At 42.2% G+C, this 18218-nt stretch overlaps 1 protein-coding gene across 8 annotated transcripts in view; it reads left to right on the top strand.

Annotated features, from left to right (window-relative positions):
* Nucleotides 1–5250: 5250 nt before the first annotated feature.
* The window catches only part of LOC110490257 (dedicator of cytokinesis protein 4), a 146289-nt gene continuing 133321 nt past the window's right edge, over nucleotides 5251–18218 (top strand). For 4 of the 8 annotated variants that reach the window (XM_090200376.1, XM_036944557.2, XM_090200375.1 and 1 more), the window contains exon 1: nucleotides 5251–5499. In XM_090200376.1, coding sequence (XP_090056502.1) covers nucleotides 5463–5499 — 37 coding nt within the window. In that variant the 5' untranslated portion in view covers nucleotides 5251–5462. The remainder of the gene's footprint in view (nucleotides 5500–18218) is intronic. The other 4 variants (XM_090200374.1, XM_036944553.2, XM_036944556.2 and 1 more) reach the window with 1 other exon arrangement.

The raw sequence follows: 18218 nt of genomic DNA, 5'->3' as shown, positions 1-18218 counted from the left end.
AGTTTGTGGTTGAATCTCTATTATCTCTAATCTCTACTGCTTGACTGAGGTACCTTACAGATAATTGTATGTGTGGGGTACAGAGATGAGGTAGTCATTCAAATATATGTTATTTCATACAGAGTGAGTCCATGCAACTTATTATGTGACTTGTTGAGCACACTTGTACTCCTAAACTTGTTTTGCCTTGCCATAACAAAGGACTTGAATACTTATTGAATCAAGAAATGTCAGCTTTTCATTTGTAAATATGAAACATAATTCCACTTTGACATTGTGGAGTATTGTGTGTAGGCCAGTGAAAAAATATCTCAATTTAATTCATTTAAAATTCAGGCTGTAACACAACAAAACGTGGAAAAAGTCAAGGGGTTTAAATACTTTCGGAAGGCACTGTATTAATGGGTATTTTCTGGAGGATTATGGTTTAAGCAGGCATTAATTCTACAGAGCAGACTGGCTAATCCTTATAGGCTATATGTGACAATACTGTAATGTAATGTGCTGTCTAGGTACAGTAATACAGCCAGCCTTCTCAGTACAATTAAGGCCAAACCTGAGGCTATAATTTTCAGATGAAAGTCCTTCATAAATATCCTTCAGCACAAGAATAGGTATAGCCTCTATTTAACCATCTTACTGTGGAGCTGTTGTCATGTTGCTTAGAGAGGTCAGATACATACATTGAGAGCGTGGGACTATATGGTTATATCTGCTTTTTTGTCCAAATGGTGTTATTGACATAGCCTTGTTCTGTTCAATGTTCTCTACCTATAGAGTACTATATAGTACTCACTTCTTGTTGTTACAGTATATTAAAAAGAATACAAGATATAAATTGCTGACACCATTCAAACCAAGCCAATTATCTCACAATCCTCTTTTTGCAGATAGAACCTTATAGTCCCAAGATCTCGACATGCACAACATAAATCATAAATGGGCTATATTTAGACATTTCTATCCTGTGGTCGGAAAAAGGAAATTGCCAACTGTTAGTTTGTTACAGTAGGGCATACAGTATGATATCCTTGGCAGACCAACACAGCATGATGTGAATAAAATGAAAGGCAGAACTGCTGTAATACAGATACAGTACTAGTCTCTTGTGATTACCGGATGTGCTATCACTTAACTCAACAAGCCTGCAACGACAAAGTCAATGAACACCGAGCAGCTTAATTTAGCTGAATTAACAAGCAAGGTGACTGTTATGATGCCTGAAGGAATTCTCTAGGAGAAAGGGAAGGACATGAGAAGGACACTCCTGGGGAGAGAAGGATACTTGAAAGGTTTGGTGCCATTAAATATGTATCACTGGCCATAGCCTGTCTCCACAAACTCACGGTAGAGTACAAATGGTACGGTCTCTGTGGAAATAATGAATATAAGTAGTGTGAAAAATAGAGTAGAATAGAGAATAACTCTAGAATAGTAGAAAAAAAATGTATCTCTTTCCTTTCCTCTCCTGCTCATTCTTCTTCTCACCTCCTATACAGAGCAAATGGCTCCTGTTGTTTTATGAATTGTCGATGAAAAGCGATGGTGGGTGATTGGCGGAAACGAAGCGCTGAGTGATATTTCAGGGTTCTATCTGGGTTACTGGGTCTGTCTAGTGTGGTTCAGCCTCAGACATCCTCTCACTCGCTCACTCTCTCTCTCTCTCTCTCTCTGTCTCACCCTATGTGAAGTATTCAAACTATGTACAGTAACTGTGTCTTTCCAGGGACCATATGGCACCAAGCTGGGACTAGGACACTGTGAGCCTGCAGTGTCATCTCGGGTTATAATCCACACAACCGCGTGATCAGTGGAAAACATCGTAACCTGACCGACCTTTCTCTCTGTTGGTGTTCTTCTTCGTCCTTTTTACTCTCTCTGTCCATCCTCGCTTCTCTGTGGATCCATGTTTTTCCTCACCATTCCCATCCCTGCGGTGGTGTTCTATCCATCTCTCTCCTTTATCCCCCTGTGGTCTCTCCATCTCTCCTCTTCAAAGAGCATGGGCTTACTCTGTCACATGGGATACTCACAGTGGTAGAGGACACACAATGTCCTTGTGAGACTTGATGCTTTGATAAAAACCAGAGATGCATTATATACGCATATGCTGAAAAATACCAAAGGCATTATTGATCCATTATAAATCACCTGTGATAAATAAATAGTCAACAACTTCTAAATGTCTTCACTTATTTTTATTCATGGTATTACTTCTCCCTGGTTGACTCGAGAGGTGTGATAGGGCACTGCACGCTCAGATCTCTTTTCTCCACAGGGAGAGAGGAGGGAATACATCTACAATTTAAAACAGAACCTTGCCTCTAGTCTCCTCTCATGATTAATTCATCTCAGATGGAGTATTCCGTGAGACCATCTCTCCATGCACCGTAGGGTAGGGTGAACGACTTGTAACATGGCCGGAGACACTGTATAAACTGGAGTCTAAACCCAGGCAGCTAGCACAACCACCCATGTGTGCGCTAAACACAATTGTATTTACAGCAGTGGGGTGAAGGTGTGAGAAGCCAGGTCCATAAGGGGTAACCAACCAACCCACAGCTTCACAGTAGAACAGAGTACGAGTGAGGAAGCTTCTGGGCAGTTGTTTAATAAATAACATCTATGGTTTCAGTGGCAAAGATAAGCAAACGACACAGCTCAAAGCTGGAATTACTATTAGAGGCTTTTTGAAAGGGGTGGCACTGTCTCTGAACCCGAACTGAAACAGAGTTGGAGGGAAGGAGGATTAACTGGGTGCGATTAGGAGCAGAGAGCTATAAAATCATACAGATTGACTGTATGACAGAGTAGTTCATTCCAGGCTACAAACCCAACGGTGCCTCGAACTCTTGGCTGAATAATGAAGTGCCTGCCTTGCAGTCCTCAACACACTCATGCATTATTTCTGTGTTCACCCTAGCAGCAGAAGTCCTGTATGCGGACTCAACTGCATGCCCTGCTACAGCCTTCCCTTCCATACCTGGCATGTGAAATATGGGTTATGTCAGCCAACACGAGCACCATCTGTAGTCAATGAGCAACCTCTGAATCTGAAACGCCACAACACTTGGGATCTCTAGCAACATCACGGTCATATTGTTAGACCCATAGAGATTCTATGATTTACTTATGTATTTAGTTTTCATCTATATGTCATGGTATGGTTAGAATAACCTTAGACCAGGGGTTCTCAAACTTTTGGAACCTCTTTTGTGACAGCAAATTCCTCAGGGACCCCCTCATAATCAGAACACAACTCGAGTGGGATAAAAAAATATATATAGCATGCAAGGAGTGCTGGTATGACTATGGCAGTGCATGTCAGTCAGTACGAACCAAGTCTTGGGCCCTGGGAAATAATATTTTAAAGCACATTTCCTGCAATTCTAAACATTTTGCCATGATCCCTGTGTTGCCCAGGTTTAGCTGCACTCAGAGATATAAAAAATGGTATCCACAAGTTCATCTGATAAAGGGCCTAAATTGTAGATTCATAATGCTACATTGTGTTGTATTACATCCTCTAAAAATATTCCACAGATCCCTTGGCCAAAATATGTTTATTCTGTTCTTGTTCATTTATTTATTAAACTAGGCAAGTCAGTTAAGAACAAATTCTTATTTACAATGACGGCCTACCCCGGCCAAACCCTAACCCGGTCAACGCTGGGCCAATTGTACGCCGCCCAATGGGACTCCCAATCACGGCCAGTTGTGTTACAGCCTGGAATCAAACCAGGGTCTGTAGTGACGCCTCGAGCACTGAGATGTAGTGCCTTAGAGCGCTGCGCCACTCTTGTTAGTAATATACATTTTTTTTTAAATCCACTATAGCGGGCTTCTAGACACAGAGGGTATTTCAATCAGTTGGTTTCAGTTGTTGGGATGAGAAGGTGAGCGGGAAGAGACCCACATAATGTTACGTTTGAGCCAATTAATTTTTCTACAAGTGAAGTGCAAAGTGACACTGAGCCAAAGTGTATTTTCTGAAAAAGAAAATAAAACTGGTTTTGAACATGAATGTAGTTGTCAATGAATACTCCCTACACCTGCAACTATTGGATATCATCTTGTTTCCTCTGCCTATAGGCCCACCTACCATCTCCAATGACTGTGAGACATGGTAGGCAACACTTTGACAAGGCGTACAATTTCATATTGGCTTTATTGGCTATGTGTAAAAAGTATCTATCTATCTATCTATCTATCTTGTCTTGTCTTGTCTTGTCTTGTCTTTCTGTCTTTCTGTCTGTAAAACCTATAAACCCATAAAAACCCATAAAACCTAGCGGTCAAACAGGGTAATGGTTCCAATCATAGTTCCACCATTCATTTTTCCCAAAGGGGTTTTATAAACACTTCAAACAAGGGCTGTGTTTGGTGTAGACTTACCCTGTTGTGACGTTTTGGTAACCATTCGGTTCTCTCTCGGACAAGGTGACTTTTATCAATATATTTGGCTCTATCTACTCTCAGATTTGAAAATGCTATTTAGTATCACAGTAGACATCATGCAAAATTACAAATCCCTGCATGTCATCTCTAGCTAACACCTTTGATAACAGCTACTGTGTCAATTTAATACTTGCACAAGACATTCCACAGCATTGTCCATTTAAATATATTTAGCCAATTAATTAATTCATACATTTAGCTAACATTAGTGTGCTCTGGGTGTTCGTAAATTCAGAGTGTTGTCAGATTGTCATTTGTATATATTCAAAGCATTCTGACCTCACAACGGCAGTCACGTACCCAAGCTAACAGGCTAAAATTGGCTAGCTTGCTAGCTACTTCCAGATTTAAATGAGAGAACACCTCACTCTGACCATTTTACTCACCCTATCAGAGCAGGTTAGGCTGTTTTCATGTTATCCATTGGTGACTGTAACAGTTGGTGACTGTAACTATGCTGTTAGCAACAATTTAATTAAGCTTTTTTGCTGACGTTTACTGACACCGGCCATGTTCAACGGGTGTTGAGCGTTTGTAAATTCATCAGTTATTCTGCACTCTGGCACACAGACAAGAGTGCTCTGAAATCGGAGTAGATAGCCAGAGGGAATTTACTTACACATCCTAAAAATCCCCTATGGGAAAAATGAATGGTGGAAAAAACAATTGGAACCATTTCCCTGTTTGACTGCTAGGTTTTATGGGTATTATGACTCACACCGTGGTCCTCTATTTCATCCATGCACTCAGTATGGCTTTTTGGGACTCTGAGTCCTTTTTTTCTCTAGGTTTGTTTACGTCATTCGTTTTTACTACATGCCCCACAATGCAAAGCTCCTTCTCGGTCTCACTATGAAGATACAGTAGCCACTCTCTCCTGCAATCTGAACAATGACTTCAGAGCGGAGGAAAGGAATTCAATAGCATAGAATGCGTTATACAGCACGAAATATCTCAATTGAGCTGCTGTTCTCACAAATGACTTCAATGTACCAACCGTAAATATGTGGATACCTACAGAACACGAGAAATACGGCGTCGGTAAGTTTTTTTTTTTTTTGGTTCTATGTTTTAAAACTGCGGTGCTGTCGTTTACTCACAAAATTAAAATTAGTTTCAAACTAATAGGGAATATGCTGCTGTTTAATTTTGTTACACAGTATCAAAAATAACAACGCTCACTAGCCTACTAACCGTTACTAACGCGTGCTTATTTCATAGGCACCACCACTTCCACGCATTTCACGAGTCTTTGCGCTTTCCATGGATTTTGTAGGCTATAGGCTATGAATACATTATGGTTTTACAGCTATAAAAATGAACGCGTGGCTTGAGGCTATAGAGCCCCTCGTATCAGTGTATCTCTTTGCACTCTGCGCGTTCAATCGCTCTGTTGGTTGTTACATTGTGTCTGATAAATTAATGGATGCAAACAAAACACGATACTCTGTGCAAAACATTTTTTATTTAGCGCTTTATATGTGTCTTATGTTTTACTCCTCCATTGAAAGGAAAATAAAGTGTCAAGATAATATATATTTTTTTAGCGTTCTGTATTCGGGAATTCCACGGAACCTTCAACCTTTTTATCTCGTCTCTCTCAGTGAAAACAGCAAGTGAAGCTGTCCTAATGTGTGTATTGTTCCCGAGCGGCATGGGTGTCGTAACCAGGGATAAAAGTGAAGCAAACACAATGCGAGTGAAAGATAGGCTATGGGTTTAAATAACAGTGCTCTAATTTTCTAATCGAAGTGGGGGGGATATTCACTCTGCGCCCACATTCTGTGAAATTATCCTATTGAGATGCGTTCCCCAGTGGACCAAAATAGGGTAGCGAAGCCTATTTGTTGGTTGAAGGAGTGAGTGTTTGGGATGCTTTATCCAGCCCCCAACAGTCACTGCTTGAAATCTCAACATTGCAGAAATATTGCCATATTGTGTTATGTAGGCCTATCAGTCACACCTCTAGGTGCCGAAGGTCTACCTTGTCTTGACCTGAAATCATTGGAACACAGTCATTCACTGAACCAGAAACTGGCCTCTGCCCTGTATCTGTTACAATTAGTTTTTGGTCACTAACTGGCCCTTCTCTTTTTCTCCTGGTATGTGCATGTTTTTCTTCCCTCCCTGTCACAAGTTAGAACCCAAAGCTTCCAGTTTGATACATTGCTGCAGTTCACAATTTTGAACCTCCTTTCCAAGTCCAGTCTGTGGAGGTAGGTGGGAGGAGGGTTGTATAACATTTCAATGTATTCTCAGTGCTTAAATGCCGCCATTGTCTTTAAAAATGGCAAGTGAGGCTTTAAGTGGATTACGCAGTCTTGATCCTATTTTCAATAAGAGCAATAAGACTCTTTTAATTAGCTCAGATTTAGCGCCTGTGGTTGGGCAGTAGGGGACTTCCTCCCTGTGACAGTGGTGATTCTGGGGAAGAAAGACTTGTTTCCTTGTTGCGCAACACTGGCCGTAAGCCCACAGTTATTTTTAAGTGGACAAAGTAACAACACAACGTTGAGCAAATGTTGTGATTTGTCAATGTTTTGTAACTCGGGTTAAGAGGTTAAGGGACACGCAGTGCAAAATAAATTACATCCAATTACATTTGGACGTATTTTAATGATGCAGAATGATGCTTGATTGGATGAAGTTATACCCCTAGATAGTATTGTATTTGGTTGTTTGTTTGGATGCTTTTGGACTGTTAAATAGGTTGAGTGGGGAAATCTGGAGACCATGTGTTTTCATCATCAAGACTCCGTCCCTTGTTTATAAATTCCTTTTGCTCATAGGTACACAGGCGGCTCATTTCATTGACGAGTTGTGACCTTTTACTGGAACAGATAGTTGAGGTAAACATACATGTAGGCTTTTTTTTATTAGCATCTTTAAAGTCTTAGTCACCGTCTTTTTGGTTCAAATCAAATGGATTTTAATGGGGGGGGGGGGGGGGGGGGGGATAGGATGCACACACATGCTTGATTCCAAATGATCCGAACATGTGGAGCATATTGATATCCTATATGCTATATGACGTCGAACAGCTAATTACTCTTTGTGATCACCATTGATCGTGATCACTCGGTGACATCGAAGTTCAACACAGTGTTATTTGAGATGATTCACGTTTCAGTGAAGCATCTGTCTTCAAAACCCTGATTTTTTTTTTAACCGTTTCACCCCAAGGTCTTTAGTCTCAAGATGTATGGCTGTCCATTATGTCTTTGACGTACCAGTACTATTGATATAATAGCCTACAGTATTTGAGTATGATTCATATAGTATGCACTGTAAATGTGATTTCCTTGAGGTACTCTCAGTGAAAATTTTACCCCCCTTTAAACCAGGTCTTGCTTCACAAAACGGGTTGAGATTCTTGGATCCTTGGTGCGAACCATTTGATCTTTCGCTACGGAGCGAAATTAGAATTACAGTTCCTAATTGGGAGGTATTTGGCCTTTGATGTTGATTTGCCTCATGCGTGGGAGGAGAGCCAAGGAGGAGGACAGCCTTCTATCCATCTACCATTGATGAAATATGAATGGAGTCCAGTATAGGAAGGCAGTACAGCATTAAGACTCCTATTAGTGCACCATTTGAGTGATTACAGGTTTGCAACCAAGATTGATGCGCTTTACTGTAAAATCGTATTCTGCCAAGAGGAGAGATTTTCATATCAAAGAGGTTTTGGAATGTATTTCAGTTAAACATGAGGAAGGAATTTGAATAGAAATGTGTACATTGAGAAAGGATGGTAGACTAATGGAATAGTAGGACTGAATGTGTAGGAACACCCATGAGACTATCTGGGAATATTTTCACCAGAATTCCCACCCTTGGAATATCCACTGCATGTGGTTCCTTTTGAACACTGGTGTCGTGTCTTTGGCTATGCCGGATTAAGTGATATGACATGCTATTCAATAAAATAATTTATCCGTCATTAATATTACCTGATTGAGCTAATCATGTAAATGTAATTAACTAGAGAGTCGGGGCACCACAAAATAATATTTATAGAGCTGTTCCGATCTTCCGAATAAACTCTTAAAGACCTAGTAACATTTTACATCAATAGCAGTCAATAGTAATCGTCATCTTAATTCAGTCTCATCTGAAAGTTGTAAGTTCTTGGTTATCTGCACGAACGCTGGCTAACAAGTTGAATCAGCAATACAAAATTGGGTTTATTTATTTACTAAATACCTTACTAATCACACACAATTGCACATACACTTAATTAAATCATAACTTGATTACAAATTACATCATAAAGGAAAACGTCCCTAACGGGCGGAACAGATATGACAGCTTGTTACACAAAAGAAAAGGGTCTGGGTTTGAGTGAAAGAGCGGGAAGACTGAGGAACAAAGGGCGAAGCTGTGCTATCGTAAATACAGTATCTTATGCATTCTAAATTACCGGCCATTTGGAAAAGGAAAATGCAATAAATATTTACTCTGAGCTGCACTTCGGTAGGTTGGTGGTAGAAGGCCGTGTTGTCCAACCGAGTCCTTTGTCCTTTGAAGAATGTCTCTGCTGGTAAATTGAATACATTGTAGTAACGTCGTTGTGTGGTAGACGGGATACTCGGCCCGTTCCTTCCTAACCCTCGTTTGCAGCGGCTGTTGCTAACTCAACGGCTAGGAGGTATCACTTCTGTAGTGAATAAGAGTTCAAAGTTCATACCATTCGCAACCAAAGCTCACGCTGATGTTGGCTTCGTTCTGTAGTTATTATCTGAACCATTCTGACATCGGACCATCGTCCTCACAACAGGAGGTTATATTGTCGTCAAGGCTTTATATAGGAGGGGAGAGGAGGGCGTCTTAAAGTTGTATAGTCCATGTCCCTTCACAGGGGCGGGCCACTGATTGAAAACCCAAATCTCACATTTTAGAAACTAAAATCCCATTTCATCCCATCACGAATAATTTCATATTCAAACATTTAAATTGAACAGCAATTCCATGTGAATCCGATAACTCTGATGTGTAGACTTTCCACTGTAGAGTTTGTCATCTTATCATTGATGAGAATGTCTCAGATGACAACCGAACTGACATCATATTCATTAAGTACCACCGCATATGTTCAATTGGTCGGATTACCAGAATATAGTTCATTTCCCCCCACCTTCTGATGTTCCCAGAATCTCTATGTTAACCAAGGGTTTTGCAAAAGTAACATCAGTAGGGTAGAGAGAGGAAAAAGGGGGAAAGAGGTATTTATGACAATCATAAACCTACCCCCAGGCCAAAGTCATGACACTGGACTACTGGAATTCTCAGTGGATTATCCTCCATCAATTAAACTCACAACAGCTAACAATGTAGCGCCACAACATTGGAGAGAGAGCATTGCCTCTGTTTTGGGAGATTGTATTTGCTGCAAATAGTCTTAAATGATGATTAACAGGAAGAGAAGGGGCCTTTCTCTCCTTGTTAAGACTGATATTGCAGCCAATCAAGCATGTCATTGCTCATCATAATTTAATGAGCTACGTTAGATCTTTGTGTGTGTGTATTGAATATGATTTTCCAGTGAGCATTCGAACTAAATACTTTGTATTTAGCGTATGACCACAACCTAGTATTAACTTTTTGAAATCTCAATGTTTACCCACAGCAGCCTATGGAAATGCGTAAATAATACCTTCAAGCGAATGGTAGAAAAACAGAATGGAGTGCTTGGGTAGTGTGTAGGAAAGTGCTGCCCTTGAATGGCCCTGGCCCTTGAGCAATGCACACAGTAGAGTGGAGGAGTTCGAGGCCTGATATGTAGTGGGGGTCTATGTCAGGCCTGGGGCTGTCCTTCTCCCCTGGCTGCTGTCGCCTGCCCCCCTGGGGGGGGGGGGTGTCACTGGGCCGAGGGGTGGGTGGCGGGCCCTGCCTGGCGGCATGTGTCAGGATGGCTTATTGTTGGACGTGGCCACCGTACCCAACACCCCCTACCCCTGTGGGATTAGCAGGTTGTTTGGCAGTGGGAACGGTGGCCTGTAGTCCCATTCCTTCATTATATTACACACCCCCCCCCCCCCCCCCCTGCCTCCTTAAAAACATAGTCCCGGGGCACAGGGAGGCGTGGCCACACAATGCCACCACAGTTTGTAATTTCTTCTTCATCCACTCCCCTCTGCTGTCTTCATCTACTTGCCGCGGTCGGGCCGACACAGGCAACCATTTAGGGATGGAAATCGCTGGAGGGAGTTGCTCCAGTCAATATTGGAGCTCCCTGGTGAATTAGACAGGCACGGTGGGATCAGAGAGAGGGGAGGGAAAGAGGGAGCAAAACCTTTGACATTTTAGCCTAGCTGATGTTATAGGTAGACAGGGCCAACTACGTGTTTTTTTATGCCTCCGCTCCAACAACGATTTTTAGTGTTTATTTACAATGGCAATCATGCACAACACCTTTCAATTTAACATGGCTGGTGAATACTAGACTGGATTGAAAAATACTGCATGTAGCCTGTTTGTGTTATCCCATTACTGTAGCTCTATTTACTTTCAACTGAAAATATAATAAAATATATCCCATTTATTATGTAAAGACACACAGAAAACCCCCCAGATAATGTTTCTTGTTTCCTACTAAATCAGCGTGTTTACCTTTTCACCCCCCCCCCCCCCCCATGGTGAGGCAGCCTTTTGATATGAATACAATGTAATGTGTGTGTCCCGTTGGATTCGATGACACCACCGTGGTCTAATTGGCGGCATATGTTTTTGTGGAAGGATGCAGCTGAGGCTAGGCGGTTGCAACCAGCCAATGAGTGGACCGGATTGTAGCTCACACGAAACCCTCCAGTATAAATCCCAGCCTGCTTTTCACCACAGCACAGTCAGCAGAAGGCAGGGCAGTCTGGAGGTAGCTAGGGCTGCTGTTTCCTGGTAACAACTGGACTTGGAGAGGGCATCACACTGTACATGCATGAATGTCCATTTAATGCACATTAAGATTACACTACTGTAAAACAGATATTGAAAGGACAGTACAGTAAAATAGATATTTCAAAGCCAATGTTTTAAAAATGGGATGATATTAGCCTAATCATTGTTCTGTAGAAACCGCTTCCCCTCTGAGTGATTCAATGTATTCCTTTCAGGCCTATAGGGCCTACTTATTGAAATGGACCCTATATTTAAAGCATACTGATATAAACGCCTACTTTAGTCGCACTACCGTTCAGAGGTCTGGCGCTCTAACCAAAATACAGGGGATGGTCCGCCCAGGTCTTACCTAGCCTTCAGCACCACCTGGCGCTCTAACTAAAATACAGGGGTGGTCCGCCCAGGTCTTACCTAGCCTTCAGCACCACCTGGCGCTCTAACTAAAATACAGGGGATGGTCCGCCCAGGTCTTACCTAGCCTTCAGCACCACCTGGCGCTCTAACTAAAATACAGGGGTGGTCCGCCCAGGTCTTACCTAGTGTGCATAGGCAGATTCAATACTATGGGTTATGTATTCCCGCAGGCCTTTTGCCTAAACACTCCCAAGGTGCGTCTCCCCCCCCCCCCCCCCCCGGGAACAAATGGAACAGAATAAATAATTACCAATACTTTAAGTGAAAAATGTCAATAACCAAAAACAGTAAGTCCTATTGGCATACACATACCTCTGAAGGAGTGGCTCCAAAATAATATCTACAAAACTTTTACTGACCGCCACAAAAATCAACAGAGGACGTAAAAAGACAAAGGAACACAGGCTTTTATCAAGCTGGAGAAGGAGTTGGTAATTGAAGAGACAGCTGTATCCCCCGACGAGAGGGAGGGGTCAGAGCTCCAATCAGCGACGGGGCAGAACCAATCAGCTGCTTAAGAATCCAGGAAGCAATTTCCTGAAATACACACACATGCAAACCCACAACAACACAGAAACTGGGGAACGTAACACGTAAATGCAGTCAAGCTGCTCCCACAACAGCTCAATAGGTTTGAGATCCGGTGACTGTGCAGGCAGAATACCAGCTGACTGCTTCTTCCCTAAACAACATTGTCCTGTTGTGCCCTACAACATTTGGCATGTTGTTGTAAAATGGAGTGATAGCCTTCCTTCTTCAAGAACCCTTTTACCCTGTACAAATCTACTACTTTACCACCACCATAGCACCCCCCCAGGCCATCACATTGCCTCCACCATCTTTGACTGATGGTGTCAAGCAGTCCTCCCAGCATCTTTTCATTTTTTCTGCGTATCACGAATGTTCCTCTGTGATCCGAACACCTCAAACTTAAATTAATCTGTCCATAACACTTCATACCAATCTACCCCTGTCTGTGTTATTTTGCCCGTCTTAATCTTTTATTTTTATTGGCCAGTCTGAGATATGGATTTTTCGTTGCAACTCTGTCTAGAAGGCCAGCATCCCGGAGTCGCCTCTTCACTGTTGACGTTGAGACTGGTGTTTTGCGGGTACTATTTAATGAAGCTACCAGTTGATAACGTGGGGCATCTGTTTCTCAAATTAGACACTTTAATGTACTTGTCCTCTTGCTCAGTTGTGCACCGGGGCCTCCCTCTCCTCTTTCTATTCTGGTTAGAGCCAGTTTGTGCTGTTCTGTGAAGGGAATAGTACACAGCTTTGGACAAGATGTTCAGTTTCTTGGCAATTTCTCGCATGGAATAGCCTTCTTTTCTCAGAACAAGACTGACGAGTTACAGAAGAAAGGTCTTTGTTTCTGGCCATTTTGAGCCTGTAATTGAACCCACAAATGCTGATGCTCCAGATACTCAACTAGTCTAAAGAAGGCCAGTTTTATTGCTTCTTTAATCAGAACAACAGTTTTCAGCTGTGCTAACATAATTGCAAAAGGTTTTTCTAATGATCAATTAGTCTTTTTAAAGTGATAAACTTGGATTAGCTAACAACGTGCCATTGGAACACAGTAGTGATGGTTGTTGATAATGGGCATCTGTACGCCTATGTAGAAATTCCATAAAAAAATCTACAATGTCTACACTGTATTTTTGTTCAATTTGATGTTATTTTAATTGACCAAAAATGTGTGTTTCTTTCAAAAGCAAGGAGATTCTAAGTGACCCCAACTTTTGAACGGTTGTGTACATTGTAATGAAGTAGCTTTTCAATTCCAGGGGTCTATGTATCGTATGGTCACCATGGTTTCCCTGACACCAAGCCGTGAACCCAGTAAGAGGTTAATGGGATGTGTTCCGTTAGGAACTCCCAGTTCGTGCTCATCAACACTGTGACAGTGGAGGTGGGGTTGGAAGAAATGACAGGCTGTCACCAGCGCTTTCAGAAACGAATGCTATATTCATAGATTGACGTGTGAAAGGAACTATTGATGCCTTGAGCTTTTGTGCACATGCTCGTTTTTAAAGGGGCAAAAAAAAATAACGATTCCCTAAGAAATTGCATTTCCAGAGGTGTTGAGTGGCTGGCTGTTTAATCTAAGTCTTGCTGTGTTGATCACGGGCTCTGTATATTACCAATATCTCAAATTGCACCCTATTCCCTTTAAAGTGCACTACTATTGACTAGAGTCCCATGTGCCCTATAAAAGGAATATGGTACCATTTTGGGATGGAGCAGCCATTGAAACTCTGTGACCTACACAGCACACCAGTGACCCCCAGGCACCCATCTATTTCACCATAACCACCATGGCGTTTCTTTAATAAGCAACTTGGCTTCGCCGTCTGACAAACTCTTGTCCTCAGTTATTAAAAGGAACAGCAAGCTGTATGCTGTTCATGCATTACTACAGCTTTATAATAAATTGTCATTGTTGTGGTTGAACCAGGCCTTTCTGAGCAGTGATGCTTGTGTTAGATGTGTTAGTGGTTTGCTGTTAATACATTATGAATGCCTAATAAAACGGGTTGTTGTGGTTTGGTTGTGCTAAGGTTGAACCAGGCCTTTCTGTGCAGTGACTGTCCTGGTTGTGTTAGAGTCATCAGGAAGGCTCTCTCCTCTTGGCAGACAGAATTCATGTCAGTGTCAGGAGGAGACCGATACAGGAGTTCTGAGGCGCCCTCACTAAGGCTCTGTAGCTTCTACCACTGTTGTCTCTCTCTCTCTCCTCTCTCCTCTCTCTCTCTCTCTCTCGGCAGGGAGTGAGCTGTTTGCAGAGATTGGAGGTTACACTCTCCCCCATCTCTTATCTTGATATCCCTCTCTTTCATTCCCTCCCTCCCTCTGTCTCTCTTTTTCTTTTCTTTCTCTCTCCGTCTGTTGATCTGGCTGTCTGGTGGTTCTCTCTTTACCCACCGCTCTCTGTATCTGTCTTTCCATCTGTCTTCCTCCCATTTGTCTCTCTCTCCCTCTGTTTGTCCATTCCTCCTCCTCCCCAGACACTTCAGTGGTGTTGTTCTGGTGGCAGTGGTCTCTCTCTAGGGCAGAGAAACAGACAGAGCGAATGAGGATGATAGTAGTAGTGAAAACTCACTGGCTCTCTGTGTGGCGTCTACCTCTCCCACTATCTCTATGTATTTACCTATGTCCCCGTCTCCCCATTCGGCTCCCCAAATGAATATGGATGATCATAACTGGGCATGGAGCTGGTTGCTGCTTCTATCACAAGACACACAAAGGCTTCCGTTGAGTACAGAACGCTACCACTGAGCTGGTGCCTGGCCACAATTAATTTAGGTGTCAAAGCTGTCTCTGTCTGTGTCCCAATTAAATGACACCCTATTCCCTATGTAGTGCACTACTTCTGACCAGAACCCTATGGGTCCCCTTGGTTACCATTTGCGACCCACAAACGCTCTCTTTCTAGGGTTGTGTTGTGTTGGGAAAGTACAATGTATCAGGCCAGATGGCTTTAATGTTTTCCTGGCTCTCCGTGTCCTTGGCTCCTGTTTTAGCCGTGTTGTTGAAGGGTGATGTTTGAATGCTGTTCTGGCTCGGAAAAGCAGGCAGTATGATCCATCATCGTGGTATGATTTTACTGTAGGCTATTCTGCTTGCCCAGCTCTCATCGCTGTCTTTCATGTGAGTGATAATGATGTGTCTCTCTCTCTCTCTCTTAGCATCACCGACTCTTATTTTACCCTACTGATTAAAACTCTTCCCTCTCTCATACTGTCACACGAACAGTATAAATAAATATATTTGTCTGCCAGTGTTTGACTTGATACTACCTGAGCTGTTAGTGAGGTGTTACATTTCCATCTGTTAGATCAATTCACAGTACACACACTATACGGTGTTAGTTTTCCATTCACGTCACTTGCACGCACACACGCTCACACACATAGGGACGCACGCAACCTCCACACGGAGGAACGCATGCTTGAACGCACACGCACACGTCATACACACTACATGAATCAGCTCGATGCGGCTGGGCAGATGATGGTTTGACCTTGGCTGCTGTAAGCCATCATCTTACTTGTCAGTGTGTGTGATCTCTGTTTCCTTGGCCTGCCTGGTTCAGGGTCTGGTTCAACGCACACACACACACACACACACACACACCCTCAGGTAATTTATATCCTGTCTTGCACAGACGAGCCAGTTTAACTTAATGTTAGTTTGACATTCAAAGGGGATTTATTGTAATTCACTGTTGGTCCATGGCCGTTTTTCACCCAGTGAAAAGCTGAGTGGGGATTTAGACCAATTGCAATTAATTTTAACATGGTGCGCTGGTTGAAAAGGCTTCGTTCTCCTTAAAGAGAGTATGCTACACACGTTACCCTAAACAATCGACATGGGTTGTTCCCAGTTCGGTTTGAAAGGACCAGAATAGAATAACAGTTGAACTGTTTTCAGTATAATTGAACACTAGAAAATGCAAGCCTATTGACGATTTCCTGATAGAATAAATAGCTTAATCGGAAATCTTACACAGCAAACAAAACTTCTTAAGGCTAGGTGGGACGCTAGTGCCCCCATCTCGACAACATCGGGTGAAATTGCAGAGCGCGAAATTCAAAATACAAAAATCGTAATATTAAACATTCATGAAAATACAAGTGTCATACATCATTTAAAATGTTAACTTAATCCAGCCGCTTTGTCAGATTTCAAAAAGGCTTTACGGCGAAAGCATTACCATGCGATTATCTGAGGACAGCGCCCCGCATACAAAATCATTAAAAACATTTTCCAAACCAGCAGAGGCGTCACAAAAGTCAGAAATAGTGATAAAATAAATCACTTACCTTTTGAAGATCTTCATCCTCTGTTTGCAATCCCAAGGGTCCCAGCTACACAACAAATGGTTGTTTCCTTCGATAAAGTCCTTCTTTATATAAAAAAAAACAGTTTAGTTGGCGCGTTTGATTCAGTAATCCACCCGTTCCAGTCGTTCAACATGCATACAAAGCAATCCCAAAAGTTACCAATCGTCCAAACAAGTCAAACAGCGTTTATAATCAATCCTCAGGTACCCTAATATGTAAATAAACATTACAATTTAAGACGGAGAATAGTATGTTCAATACCGGAGATAAATAACAAAGTGCGCGCCCTCATCCAAGCGCCACAGGACTACAGTCCAAATGAGAACCACCTTGAAAGAACTTGAAGTTTATCTCATTTTTCAAAGAACAAGCCTGAAAAGACTTGACATCTAGTGGAAGCCACAGGAACTGCAATCTGGGAGGATTTCCTTTGAAAATCCCATAGACAAGTGTTTTGAATCGGTGGTGACCTCAAAAAAAACAAAAACAAAAGAAAACACATTCCGGATAGATTCTCCTAGAGTTTTCGCCTGCCATATCAGTTATGTTATACCCAGACATTATTTTAACAGTTTTAGAAACTTCAGAGTTTTCCATCCAATACTACCAATTATATGCATATTCTAGCTTCTGGTCCTGAGTAACAGGCAGTTTCTTTTTAATGTTGTTGCATCTTTGAAATTAACAAGAACAGCCAAACATTCAGATACGATGCTGGGGATCATTTCAAATAAGAACATAAGTGGGCAACAGTATTTGACCAAAGTTTCAGACTGATACCTTCAGGAATGAGTGCGGTACATGCCATTGAGCATGAAGTCACCCAGGTGTCCCTCGCAACTTTCCCAAATGTACCCAAGTGGCCAAATTGGTACAATGATACATTGATGCAAATAACTATTTACAAAATTATTCTAACATACCCCCCAAAAAATATTTGAAAAATTGAAGAAAAATAAATATTTGAATATTTCAAAAAATTTAAAATAACAATGATAACTATTTACACTTTTAATGTACAATAATGTGAAGACCCTCAGTCCTCTACACAATATTGTGCTGCTGATGCCATAGCCCATAGCAGTCTCTTTCTGGTGTGAAGCAGAGGGTCACCGAACAGGTGGTGCAGGTGACATGGGATTTCTTGTGGCAAAGAGCACAACGAAGCCTCCCTACTGAGCCCTTTTTGCCCTGAGGCACATTCCTGCCTGCAATGATGAATCTTGGCATGTGAACACCACTGGTTGGAGCAGAAGGGACAGAGGTAGAGGGGACAGAAGGTGCTACAGTGGTCTTGCTGTAGCTAGCAAGCTCCTGGATGAGCAGCTCCCTGAAGGCTAGCTGTGAGATGGGGGGCTGTCCACAGCTCTTAGCTATTTCCTTCTGGAGTATGAAGGCATTCACCACAGCAATGTCGATGAAATGATAAAACAATGTCTTGTACCATTCCATGGTCTTGTGGAGAACATTATAGTAGCCTATCAGCGCATCTGACAGGTCCACACCTCCCATGCTCTTGTTGTAGTCCTTCACAGCAGCTGGAATGGGGACATTTTTTGTGGTCCATGCCCCAGTAGCTTTCTTCACACGCCTGATGACGTG

The sequence above is a fragment of the Oncorhynchus mykiss genome, chromosome 15 (genome assembly GCF_057628025.1).
Source record: "Oncorhynchus mykiss isolate SJ-2025 chromosome 15, ASM5762802v1, whole genome shotgun sequence".
NCBI classification, from domain to species: Eukaryota; Metazoa; Chordata; class Actinopteri; order Salmoniformes; family Salmonidae; genus Oncorhynchus; species Oncorhynchus mykiss.
Note: the sequence above shows the minus strand (reverse complement) of the source record. Positions and strands in the feature narration are given on the sequence as shown.